Below are 12,855 nucleotides of genomic sequence, written 5' to 3'. Positions count from 1 at the left end.
ACTAGGCATTGTCAGAACTAGGGATGTGACAGGATCTCGCCGCGTCGGGCCGCCGCAGGGGATCTCGTTGCGTCGGGCCGCCGCAGGGGATCTCGTTGCGTCGGGCCGCTGCTGCAGGGGGGCCGATCTGTGCGAGTCCGTCGTCGCCTGGGCGTCAGGCCGCCGCTCGCCTAGCCGATCTGTGCGAGTCGGCCGTCGCCTGGGCGTCAGGCCGCCGCTCGCCCAGCCGATCTGTGCGAGTCGGCCGTCGTCGGGTGGTTGGGAGAGAAAGGGATGGGATTACCTTTTTTCCCACCGCAAGTTTTTCTCGTTCTCGCGCGGCCTCGTTTCTTTTTTCGTTTCCTTCTTTCTCGCGCGGACTTTTGCGGCCACGTCGGATCGCTTCCTAGTCATCACGTAACCTTACGTAGAGCTTTCGTAGGTGTAGCATTATTGATTACTGGAGAGAGCAAAGCCGTGACCACCTTGGCCTCTCTTCTTCTTCTTTAACGGTAGCCACACCGGAGATTTTCCGCGACCACCATGGCGACTCGCCACGGCACGTTCTACCGCCTCGCCGCCACAATCCTCATTGCATTCCTCCTCACACCACTGACCGCGGCCCAGCCGCCGTGGCAGATCTGCGGCAAGAGCGGCAACTATGCGGCGAACGACACCTATCAATCCAACATCCGGCAGCTCTCCGCCACCCTCCCCAAGAACGCCTCCGCCTCCCGGACGCTTTTCGCCACCGGCAGCATCGGTTCCCTACCGGACATCGCCTACGCCCTCGCGCTCTGCCGCGGCGACGGCAACGCCTCCGCCTGCGAGGCCTGCGTCACCACCGCCTTCCAGGACGCGCAGCAGCTCTGCGCCTTCAACAAGGACGCCACCGTCATCTACGACCCCTGTTACCTCCGCTTCTCCAACCAGAACTTCCTCGCCACAACCAGCAACGACAACCTCATCATCCTCAAGAACTCGCAGAGCGTGAGCTCGCCGGTGGACGTGTTCGACGCCGCCGTCCAAACGCTCCTCAACGCCACCGGGGACTACGCGGCGGCAAACTCGTCCAGGCGGTTCGCCACGGGAGAGGAGGGCTTCGACACCGTCTACGGGCTCGTGCAGTGCACGCCCGACATGTCACCGGCCGATTGCCGGAGCTGCCTCGGAGACATAATTACGCAGATGCCGCGGGATCTCAGCGGGAGCATAGGCGGGAGGTTGATTGGGGTGCGGTGCAATTTCAGGTACGAGGTGGTTCCTTTCTTCTCCGGAAGCCCGACGCTGCGGTTGCCAGCACCTCCAGCGCCGCCGGCTCCTCCTCCTGCGCCTGTTAACGTGACGCCGACGGCGACCCCAGGAGGTGAATTGCTAACACAAAATTTCCTCAATTTGCGGTTTCTTTTAAGTTTTAACACACGTGTATGGCTTATTCAGTTTTACATACGGTTGCATTGTTTGTTAAAAATTTCTGAATTTCTAGAGAACGACTCGTGCCTTTGATGCTTTCTGATTTAGAACACTTTCTTACTGTTTAGTAGAAATATCCGGTTAAAAATTCGAGGCAAGTGGGCAACATTTGAATTACTGACAATGGATTAACTGGAAACTAAGATGTCAACAGATTTGGGTAGAGGTCATTATCAGGATAATCCCATGGCGATACAGACCGGGCTTTGTTTAGTTGATGATGTAGACATGTCTGCAGTTCGGTCCCTGTCATTCGCTACTTGTTTGACCACACTGACTTTTCTGCGAAGCATTCAACAGTCGGTTATATTTCCAATGCCGGTATTAGAAGCTAGCACTACACGTTGCTGAATGAATTTTTTAAGTTAGTCCAAATCTCATGTTTGACGCCATGATTTGTTTGGATTGTTAGAGCCTATCCTGAATAGCATATTGTGACTTGTTAGTGCTACGTTACTAGTTACTTCTATCATGTTCTTGGCCAATCTGCACTAAGCTTCCCAGTGCCTTCGCTTCAGACGTCAAAATTGACTGCAGGGGAAAGAGTCTATGCTCCTTTACAAAGCAAAATATGATTGCAGCAAATGTATTAGCTACTAGCACCAAATATTTCAGAATATTTTGAGCCGTTTCTATGGTATTCCTGAATACCTATTTCTGAAGTTGATGCCATCTGTTTGCAGGAAAATCGGCAAATAATGTTCTGGCTATTGTGCTGCCTATCATTGCTGCAATTCTGGCTATCAGTACCGTTTGTCTCTGTTATTTGAGGAGGAGGAGAAGGAGAAGACCAGCGAGCACTGAGCAAGCACATTGTATGTTATCTTAAACTCTTAACAGTTTGAACTCATGAATAGGTAGGAAAGAAAACCAATGAACTTACCATCGGCTTCGACCCAACTAAAGGGAAGTTCGGATGAGGAGTACTTCTTCCTCTTCCTTGTACATATTCCTTTTTCTTAATGAAATGATACACAACTCTTCTGCGTCCATTTCCAAAAACAACTCTTCTGCGTGTTCGAGAAAAAAAAAAGAGTACTTCTTCGGGAATTTCGAACTGAACCATTAGGAGTTGAATCTATAGCCCTGTTAATGGAATGATCCCTAGTAGGGAAGATTAGCATCTACTCCATCCACCAAAATATAAGACGTTTTTGCACTTATATTTTGATACAGAGGTAGTACTTTTGATATAACTGATTTTCTGTCTAGATTGAATTTCATTAACACCTAAAACTAAAACAGTTACATCTAGTTAAAAAAAATATAAGTCTCATGAAACACGTATATGGTGGAATTGGCTGCGGTGCCTATATATAATGCATCTCTATGTCTGTGTGCTTTCTGATAGATTCGACTAATCATGAAGACATAGACAGCATTGATTCACTTATCATTGATCTATCAACCTTACGCGATGCGACAAATAACTTTGCTGAGGCTAATAAGCTTGGTGAGGGAGGATTTGGTGCAGTTTATAAGGTACCAGCCATACCATACCGATTCTTTAGCATGCTTTTTTCAGCTTCAACAAATGATTGCTTACGCTTATGCAGGGAGACCTTCCTGATGGTCAAGAAATAGCTGTGAAGAGGCTCTCCAGGAATTCAGGGCAAGGAATAGGGGAGCTCAAGAATGAGCTTGTTTTGGTCGCCAAGCTTCAACATAAGAATCTTGTCAGGCTTGTTGGCGTATGCTTGCAAGAGCATGAGAAACTGCTTGTGTACGAATACATGCCCAATAGAAGCATTGACACCATTCTTTTTGGTACTAATTCCGATCATTATTTCAGCAATAGCATAACAACTACTAAAGCCAAGCATTGCATGGAAAAATCCTAAGGAATTATTTTGTCCAAAACACTAGGGTGTTGGAAAACTGAACTTTATTCATTCACGGTTTCTTGTTCAAATGCCAGATCCTGAGAGAAAAAAGGAGCTAGACTGGGGAAAGAGATTAAAGATAATAAATGGGATTGCTCGAGGATTGCAGTATCTTCATGAAGATTCACAGCTGAGAATAATCCACCGGGACCTCAAAGCTAGCAATGTTCTGTTAGACTCTGATTACACTCCGAAGATTTCAGACTTTGGCTTGGCAAGGCTATTTGGAGCAGATCAATCACGGGAGGTCACAAACCGTGTTGTTGGAACATAGTAAGCGTGGTCCAATTGGCCTGACGGTACTCAAACGGTATGTCAACTATAATAACATTATGCTCCTCTTGCAGTGGATACATGGCCCCGGAGTATGCAATGCGCGGTCACTATTCTATAAAATCGGATGTGTTCAGCTTTGGCATTTTGATGTTAGAATTTGTGACCGGACGACGAAGCAGTGGCTCCTATAACTTTGACGAGTCTGTCGATCTCTTGAGCCTCGTAAGTTCCTGTGCTGATCCTGAACTCCATAGTTAAGTAACTTCTGTGAAAAATACTGAGTGCTAATTCGATACAGATATGGGAACACTGGAGCACGGGGACAATTTCAGAGATCATAGACGCATCTCTGAGAAGTCATGCGCCAGGAGACCAGATGGTGAAGATTTTTCACATTGGGCTGCTCTGTGTTCAAGATAACCCAGCTGATAGGCCTATGATGTCGACAGTAAATGTCATGCTTAGCAGTAACACCGTGTCCCTCCAGTCTCCATCCAAGCCATCATTTTTCATCACCAAGAGCGGCACATACTCGACTCCATACTCGGAGTCGTCATACCCTATGGCTTCCCAGTCGACCGCTAAGTCAGCTATGGCTTCACCAAATGAAGTTTCAATCACAGAGCTTGAACCAAGATGAAGGAAGGATTGCAAAGGACAGTCGGTTTCTTATAATCATCTTATAAAGGTCCCAGTACATTTCTGCTACTGCATTTTTAGTATTTTTCTCCATTCGCCGAGGCAGTTGATTTCTTATTTAAAAATAGATAAACTCAATGCTTTACAGATTATATATTTGTAGTTTTTCCAACGTGGAAAATTCTAGAACAAAGGCTCCTTCTTGTATAGTTATGTATTGTAAACAGAACCAATAGATTGACACAAATTGCTCATTCGATGATCCAACCAAGCCAGACAGCGTTCATGCCGGGACGACACATACTGGAAGGGGTAGTCGTTCTACATGAAACGCTTCATGAGATCCACTTGAAGAAACTGGATGGGGTTATTTTTTTTTCGAAAAGGAGGTATACCCCCGGCCTCTGCATCTCTTGATGCACACAGCCATGGATGGGGTTATTTTCAAAGTGGACTTTGAGAAGGCGTATGATAACGTAAAGTAGCCTTTTCTTCAGCAGGCAATGCACATGAAGGGTTTTAGTGAAACTTGGAGGAACCAAGTAGATACCCAAGTCCAGAAAGGTAGTGTTGGAATCAAGGTGAACGATGACATCGGTCACTATTCCAGACACATAAGGGGTTGCGACAAAGGAATTCCATGTCTCCTCTTCTGTTCAATATTGTGGCAGATATGCTGGCCGTCATTATTGGCAGGCCAAGCAGCATGGCCATGTAGAGGGTCTAGTTCCTCATCTGGTCGATGGATGGGTATCCATTCTACAATATGCTGATGACACTATTCTATTCATGGAGCATGACATGGCTAAAGCACGTAATATGAAACTTATCTTGTGTCTCTTTGAACAATTGTTTGGATTAAAAATTAATTTTCATAAGAGCGAGGTGTTCTGCTTTGGGAAGGCCAAAGACGAGGAACACACTTACAGACAACTGTTCGGATGTGAATCAGGTGCTTTACCATTCAGTTACTTGTCACCGTAAGCTTTCCAATAAAGAATGAAAATGTATTGAAGAACGAATTGAAAAAAAAAACTTAGCTGCTGGAAGGGCAAGCTGATGTCATATGGAGGTCGGCTAGTCATGATTAACTCAGTATTGACTAGTATGCCGATGTTTCTACTTTCGTTCTTTGAAATTCTGAAAGAAGATCGCAAGCGACTTGATTTCTTTAGATCCCGCTTGTTTTGGCAGTCTGATGAGGCCAAGCGGAAATACCGTCTCGCGATATGGGATATCCTTTGCCGACCTAAAGACCAAGGGGGTCTCGGTATTGAGAACTTAGAAATCAAGAACAAATGTCTTATGAGCAAATGGCTATATAAATTAGAGACTGAGCCGGAGGGCATGTGGTCTCAACTCTTGCGCCTAGCCCAAGTTACCATGAGACCGACTGACTCGCCGTTCTGGAAGGGACTTATGCGCACGAAGGACCTATTCTTTTGCAGGGTCAAATTCTTGGTTGGCAATGAAATGTCAACAAGATTTTGGGAGAATACGTGGTTAGGAGAGACGCCCTTGGCCATCCAATATCCTACACTCTAATACTATGCAACGTAAGGAGGATTATGTAGGTATCGTCCTTCAAACAATTCCCTTGAACATCCAGTTCAGACGTGTGTTAGTTGGTGAGAGATGGACCACCTGGATGCACCTGGTTCGGAGATTGATAGAAGTTCAACTCTTCGACCAGTCGGATTCAATACAATGGAAGTTAACTACGAATGGGATGTTTACGGTGAAATCTTTCTATATGGATCTGATTAACTCTGGCCCCCTCTCAAGGTTGTTGCACATTTGGAAAGTTAAGATTCCTTTGCGTATTAAAATCTTCATGTGCTTTGTCCACAAGCAAGTGATACTCACAAAGGACAACTTAATTAAGAGGCGATGGGTAGGCTGTTCGCGGTGCTGTTTTTGTGATCATGATGAAACAATACAACACTTATTTCTTAAATGCCCACTTGCTAAGTTACTTTGGAGAACGATTCATATAGCTTTCAATATTAATCCTCCAGTTGATATTGCGTCTTTGTTTGGGACGTGGTTAGCTGGGGTTGAACAGATTACTGCGGCTCGTATTCGGATTGGAATATGTGCGCTATTATGGGCTATATGGAACTGCAGGAATGATATGATTTTTAACAGACACCATACTTTAAAATTTTTGTAGGTTATTTTCAGAGCTACAGCTTGGATCCGTACGTGGTCCTTACTCACTCCTATGGACTTCAAGGAGCCTTTGGTTACTGGGTGCAACCAATGGGAGATGGTACCTCGGGTTATCTTCAACCGGTTCGGATGGCGCTCGCATAATAGGATAGGAGTCTAGGGAGCTTATCCTTTTTATCTTCATCGTGCCGGTTGTCCTGATTCACATGTAATTTTCCTTTTTTGGTACTTTGTTTTGCTTCATTCTGTGAGCTGTAAGACATTTTTGACGATTCTGGATTATTAATAAGATGGCCACATACATCATCATGATGCAGAGGCCGAGGGCATGCCTCCATTTCAAAAAAAAAAAAAAAGTAAACCGGGGGAAACCGGTTTACAAGCCCGCACAAAATGATCATTCCCATCGTGACCTTATTTGGGAAACTGACTAAACTTCCCGATTTGAAATTGTACATTTGGGGACGCATCCCGGCTGAACCAACGAACAATTTACTTAATCCTAGCTTGACAGGATTCCAGTATTTCATTTTTTTTTTCAAGTCATCCAAGGACTAACCTGGCAAACAGTCTAACAAAGTACAGTAGTGATCAGTCTGACACCCCTACCGACGAAACCATTGTTTGGTCCTAATGGATTAAACTCCCAAGGGTCAAACTACAAAACTTCCAAGAACTATATTTGTCACCCAAACAGACCTTATGTACATTATTCTGAACCTGGACAGGAGTGACCCTAAGCTGACGCCGTGGACATGCTGGAGGACGTGGCCGAGCTTCTCCTGGCGTAGAAGACCGGCTTGGGCGGGGCCTGGAGAGACACCGTGTCGCTGCCGAGCATCGTGACCACCGACGACATCGCCGGCCGGGCCGCCGGGTCTCCCTGGGTGCACAGCAGCCCGATGTGGATGCACCGCAGCGCGTCGGTCCGGGAGAAGCTGTCGCCCAAGCACGGGTCTATCAGCCCCGATACCGACCCGGCCGTCCAGCGCTCCCACACCTGAATCATTTGAGTTCGTGCCAACCAGTCAAGACTTGTGCTGCAACGTGTGCTTCTCGACAATCGGACCGTGATCGAGAATATATTTTCGAAAAGACACACTCACAAGCGTCAGCAGATCTTCAGACAGCCGGGAGGTGTAGCAGTCGTTGCTCTTCTTTCCCGTCACCATCTCCAGAACCATGACCCCGAAGCTGAACACGTCAGACTTGACCGAGTAGTTCCCGCGCATCACGTACTCCGGTGCCATGTAACCACTGACGACAGTCATCAACAAGAAAAATGGCGTTCGGGTTTAGTTGCCTATATAGGAAAATTAATTTAGCAGCATCTGCCGCCGCATTGCTGGGTGTACTATTACTCACTATGTTCCGACGACACGGCTGGTGATGCCCTGCGTCTGGTCTCCCCCGAAGAGCCTCGCCATGCCGAAGTCGGAAATCTTGGGGTTCATGTTGGTGTCAAGCAAGATGTTGCTCGCCTTAAGGTCGCGGTGGACTACTTTGAGCTGCGAGTCTTCGTGGAGGTACTGCAGGCCTCGTGCGACTCCGCTTATGATCTTGTACCTCTTTCCCCAATCAAGTTGACCGCGCTTCTCGGTGTCTAAGCATTGCATGGTTCGTAAGTTAAGCAAGTAGGAGTGCTCAAACGCATGTTACGGTATCAAATTTTGTGGAGGATATGGATTGAAGAACCTAGACAGGTATGATTCATTTCGTACCGAACAGGATCTTATCTAGGCTCCGGTTGGGGACTAACTCGTAAACGAGCAGTCTCTCCTCCTGCTCTAAGCAGACGCCAATAAGCCTCACGAGATTCTTGTGCTGGAGCTTTGCGACCAAAAGGAGTTCATTCGTCAGCTCTCCAACTCCTTGCGTCGAACTCTTGGCGAGCCTTTTCACCGCTATTTCATCGCCATCTGGGAGAGTACCCTAGTGAGATCAAACCATGCCACGGTTAGTGTATTATACTATAGTAGTGAATTTTCTTTTTGAAAGTAGTGATTATAGTTTGATGGTATTATATATGCTTTGACTTCCTTTTGTTCATTTCATACCTTGTACACCGCACCAAATCCGCCTTGGCCAAGCTTGTTGCTCTCTGCGAAACCCCCGGTCGCAGCTCTCAACGTAGAAATGTCGATGAGCATCGATTCTACGCTTTCCATGTTCTCACGACTAGAATCTGATGAAGTGCACGTATTAATTAGCTAATCCAAGTGGATAGTCTAATCTGTTTCTTTCAAGATGTGAAGTTTGAGAAGTTTGCAGGGCTTTACATGGTTGAGTTGCTCCTGCTTGTGGTCTCCTCATCCTCCTCCAGATACAGAGCCAAACAAGAAGGTTGATTATCACCAGAGCTGCGATAGTAGGCAGCACAATGACAAGGACCGTGGCAGTAACGATGAACTTCCTTTCTGTGAATTGACATATGCCCACCGCAAATGAGTGTCCCAAAGACAATTCACCACCAATTTATCTAAACATTTTATCTAACTTGCCGTGTACTAGTACTGCACCATGACTCCTGAAAACTTTTCTTTAACAAAAAGCTGAAATCTTCTTGACACTGTGCAAGTGTAATGCTGTGTGTGACAAAATTACAGATTCCGGTCCATTTGACAGAACAAATGGGCATGCATGATTCTGTCAGCTCCATGTGCCTTAGTCCATCAACAAGTGAACAAGTTGATGACTGGAAGTTTGTTATCTCTAACCTCATTTGGCGTACGTTTTCCTTTTTCTAGATGCATGTATGTCAATTTGTCAACGATGGATAGCTAGGGAGAGTGGGAGATGACACAGCCTAGCTAGCATGGTAATCTTTGTATACAGGAGTAGCTACTGAATGATTGCTAAACGAGCACTAATAACAATCTTCCATGGGACTTTAAAGGTAAGCTAGTGTCACGCTCACGCGTTCTTTAAGGATGCCACGACGCGACCAGATGAAATACAAGTATACTGTAGTAGGAAAACTCACCTCCGGCGACCGCCCCTGGAGTCGGAACCGTGGGCCCAACTGCAGGCGCAGGCGCGGCCGAGCTCGGCGGCGCGGCCAGCCTGACCATCACCGGGCCGTCGAGGAAGGAGTACGTCTCGTACCGGTAGCTGCACCTGACCCCAAGAGATCTCCCTCCGACGCGGTCGGTGAACCGCCTCGGCATTCCGGCAATGAGTCCGGCGAGGCAACCACGGCACCGCGCCGGCGTGAGGTCCGGCGTGCACTGCGCCCAGCTGTACACCCTGGGGAACTGGCCGCCGAGGTCGGCCTCCCCGGACGCGTACCGGCGCGTGGAGTTGTACGCCGCGTGGTCGGCGGTGGCGTTCACGAGCGCGGCCACCTGGCGGTTGAACCGCCCGGGGTCGGACGTGACGTTCTGGTTGTTGATGCGGTTCGTCCTCCCGACGTTGTCCAAGGAGGAGAGGGAGGTGGCGTTGGAGGAGTAGTAGAGGGCGCAGGGGTCGTAGTAGATGGCGGCGTCCTTGTCGTAGGCGCACTGGTTCTGCACGTCCTGGAAGGCCATGGCGAGGCAGCCGGAGCAGGCCGTGGCGTTGGCGTCGCCCCGGCAGAGCGCGAGCGCCGAGACCTGGTCCGGGGCGGCGCCGACCACAGCGGTGGCGAAGAGGTCCGGGGAGGAGGAGATGTTCCTGGGCAGCGCCGCGGCGAGGAGGCCGAGGTTGGCCTGGTACGTGCTGTTGGCCGTGAAGTTGGCTGCCGTGCCGCACACCTGCCACGGATACGCCGCTGCGCACCGCGCCAGCAGCACGACGGCGAGGGATGTCACGACCACGGCGAGGGGGCTCATTGTGTTCTGTGTCTGTGTGTATGGCATTGGCAGGTTGGTGATCGAATCGGACTATTAAGGAAACGGGATACTGGAGACCGAGATGGACTGACTGCCCGTCGACCCAATCAAATCATCAACTTGCAATGCAAGTTGCCAAGTGCATGGTATACTAGTACACTGTAAAGTCTGTAAGTGTAAGAGCCCCTAACCCGATGGCAGCGATCCTGGCGGAGCCGAAACCTCGTGCGCTTGGGTAGTATCGTCGTGACGCGGACAAGTTGCGTTCAACGTCCGTACCGATGGGTCAAAATCAGTACCCTTTTTATTTCCAGAAGTTGCATGGCAATCCTGGAGGCCGGAGCTGTTGTTGATTGTGCAGCCAACTCGTGCTTGATGATGCAATGTTCTTAGGTCACCAGAAGGCTCCCCTCCCCTCCCGCGAGCGACCGAGGGGGGGGGGGGGATCTTCCTAGCGCCGCCGCCGGGCCGTCCTCCCTCCCCTCTCCCGCCCCTCGCCGCCGCCGACTCGCGCCACCGGGCAAAGCCCGGTCGGCGTCGGCGGCGGCGGGGTTTCTCACCCCCCCCCCCCCTTCGGAGACGGCAGGCGCGGGCCGCGTAGCTTTGACGGTGGCGATGCGCGGGCGCGGGGCGTGTCGGCGCGGTGGCGGGCGTCTGGCGGCGGCGTCGCGGACGTGTGACCCGGCGCGGTGGGCTGCGTGGTGGAAGTGCCCGTCGCGGCCTCGGCGGCCCGATCTGGTCCGGTCCAGGCCCGATTCGGGCGACGGTGGCGGCGGATGGCTCGGTGGCCGCAGGTGGCTTCTCCTCCCTCTCCTGGAGGTCTCCCTCTTGCCTCCATGGGTGGCTGGGGTGGCTGCTGCGCGGCCGCAGGGTGGGTGGCGGCGCGTCCGACTTGGATCTGACGGTGGGATCCGGGTGGACGGCGCGGGTGGGGCTGCGGCCTGGTGTAGCCGTGGCTCCGGCCGTGGGCGGCGGCGCGTGGAGGTCCGGCTCATGTGGTGGTCTCCCGAGGGCGCGACGGTTACACGGTGGTTTGGCGGATCTGCCCGCAGCGACGGCCGGCTTTCTCCGGCGTCGGCTCGTTTGCGGTCGGACCGCTTCGACCGTCGCTCCATCTACTCGCCGTCGGGGCGTTACTTCGGTCTAACAGCTGGCCCTCTCCCGGCAGCAGGACGGAGCCCGTCTCGCGCCCGGCAGCTGGACGGTGCTCGTCTCGCGCCCGGCATCAGGACAGAGCTCATCTCGCGCTCGGGGTTGCAGGACGGGCGATGGAGGCCAGTTCTGGCCGGCCTATTGGGTCTCGGCGCTGGGGGTTGTTCAGGGGTGCGAAAGGCGGGGCCTTTCCACTCGTCTCTTCGGTTGGTGTAGCGGCGGGTCTTGGGTTAGGTGGTGCCTAGGTCTTGGTTGCCGGGGCGGCGGCCCCGGTGGTGGTAGCGTGGTGCTTTTGGGCAGAGCCCGCGGCTTGGTGCCGCCCGGTGGCCATGGTCGTGCGGGCGGTGTCGATGTCAAAACTGGCGGATCTCGGGTAGGGGGTCCTGAACTGTGCGTCTAGGCGGATGGTAACAGGAGACAAGGGACACGATGTTTTTACCCAGGTTCGGGCCCTCTCGATGGAGGTAAAACCCTACTCCTGCTTGATTGATATTGATGATATGGGTAGTACAAGAGTAGATCTACCACGAGATCAGAGATGCTAAACCCTAGAAACTAGCCTATGGTATGACTGTTGTTCGTCCTACGGACTAAAAACCCTCCGGTTTATATAGGCACCGAAGAGGGTTAGGGTTACACAGAGCCGGTTACAATGGTAGGAGATCTACATATCCGTATCGCCAAGCTTGCCTTCCACGCCAAGGAAAGTCCCATCCGGACACGGGACAAAGTCTTCAATCTTGTATCTTCATAGTCCAGGAGTCCGGCCAAAGGCTATAGTCCGGCTATCCGGACACCTCCTAATCCAGGACTCCCTCAGTAGCCCCTGAACCAGGCTTCAATGACGACGAGTCCGGCGCGCATATTGTCTTCGGCATTGCAAGGCGGGTTCCTCCTCCGAATACTTCATAGAAGATTTTGAACACAAGGATAGTGTCCGGCTCTGCAAGATAAGTTTCACATACCACTGTAGAGAGAATAATATTTACACAAATTCAATCTGCTGACGTACTCCGTGGCGTGACATCACACCACGGCCAAGCCTTTATTCGGATCATTTTTACTGTTCCACCTCAGCGCGTTTAGCGAGGCGGTTTCCTTGGCACGTCTTGTCAAAGCAGAGATCGTGTCCCCTTATTCCGGGATTCTCATCAATACGGGCGTGGGTAACCCAACCGCGCCATTGATTACGGCGCTTGGGAGATAAGCGAGTTTTACCAGGCTGGTGGAGACGCATAGCTTCGTCCGTCCATATAAGGGGATAAGGATCCACCTTTTTACCTACGCCTTCTTCCTCCTTTGCTTATCCATTTCCGCGCACTCGAGCTCCAGCGCCCAAGTCTGCACATCTCACCTCAACCTTCTCCAGCCATGTCCGGAGCGGGAGGCAAGTGGATGGCCTCCTCTGTCACGGAGGGGCACATCAAGAGGCTGCGGAAGGCCGGATACTTGTCCAGTGACATCGCGCATCG

General features: G+C 50.7%; 2 protein-coding genes across 2 annotated transcripts; one reads left to right on the top strand and one right to left on the bottom strand.

Moving 5' to 3' along the window:
• The first annotated feature begins 453 nt into the window (after nt 1–453).
• On the top strand, nt 454–4,521 carry LOC123044627 (cysteine-rich receptor-like protein kinase 6). Its single transcript, XM_044467430.1, has 7 exons — nt 454–1,345; nt 2,136–2,267; nt 2,804–2,934; nt 3,009–3,219; nt 3,371–3,608; nt 3,683–3,833; nt 3,910–4,521. The coding sequence occupies exons 1-7, from the start codon at nt 523–525 to the stop codon at nt 4,249–4,251; spliced, it is 2,028 nt and encodes a 675-aa protein (XP_044323365.1). The 5' UTR covers nt 454–522; the 3' UTR covers nt 4,252–4,521.
• A 2,293-nt stretch (nt 4,522–6,814) lies between these two features.
• Nucleotides 6,815–10,291, bottom strand: LOC123041169 (cysteine-rich receptor-like protein kinase 6). The gene is made up of 7 exons (XM_044463856.1): nt 9,406–10,291; nt 8,702–8,839; nt 8,480–8,607; nt 8,144–8,354; nt 7,788–8,025; nt 7,529–7,679; nt 6,815–7,422 (listed from the first exon to the last, which is right to left on the bottom strand). The coding sequence occupies exons 1-7, from the start codon at nt 10,256–10,258 to the stop codon at nt 7,159–7,161; spliced, it is 1,983 nt and encodes a 660-aa protein (XP_044319791.1). The 5' UTR covers nt 10,259–10,291; the 3' UTR covers nt 6,815–7,158.
• Between the last annotated feature and the right edge of the window lie 2,564 nt (nt 10,292–12,855).

Source organism: Triticum aestivum, chromosome 2B, assembly GCF_018294505.1.
Source record: "Triticum aestivum cultivar Chinese Spring chromosome 2B, IWGSC CS RefSeq v2.1, whole genome shotgun sequence".
NCBI classification, from domain to species: Eukaryota; Viridiplantae; Streptophyta; class Magnoliopsida; order Poales; family Poaceae; genus Triticum; species Triticum aestivum.
This window is presented reverse-complemented; position numbering and strand designations above follow the sequence as displayed.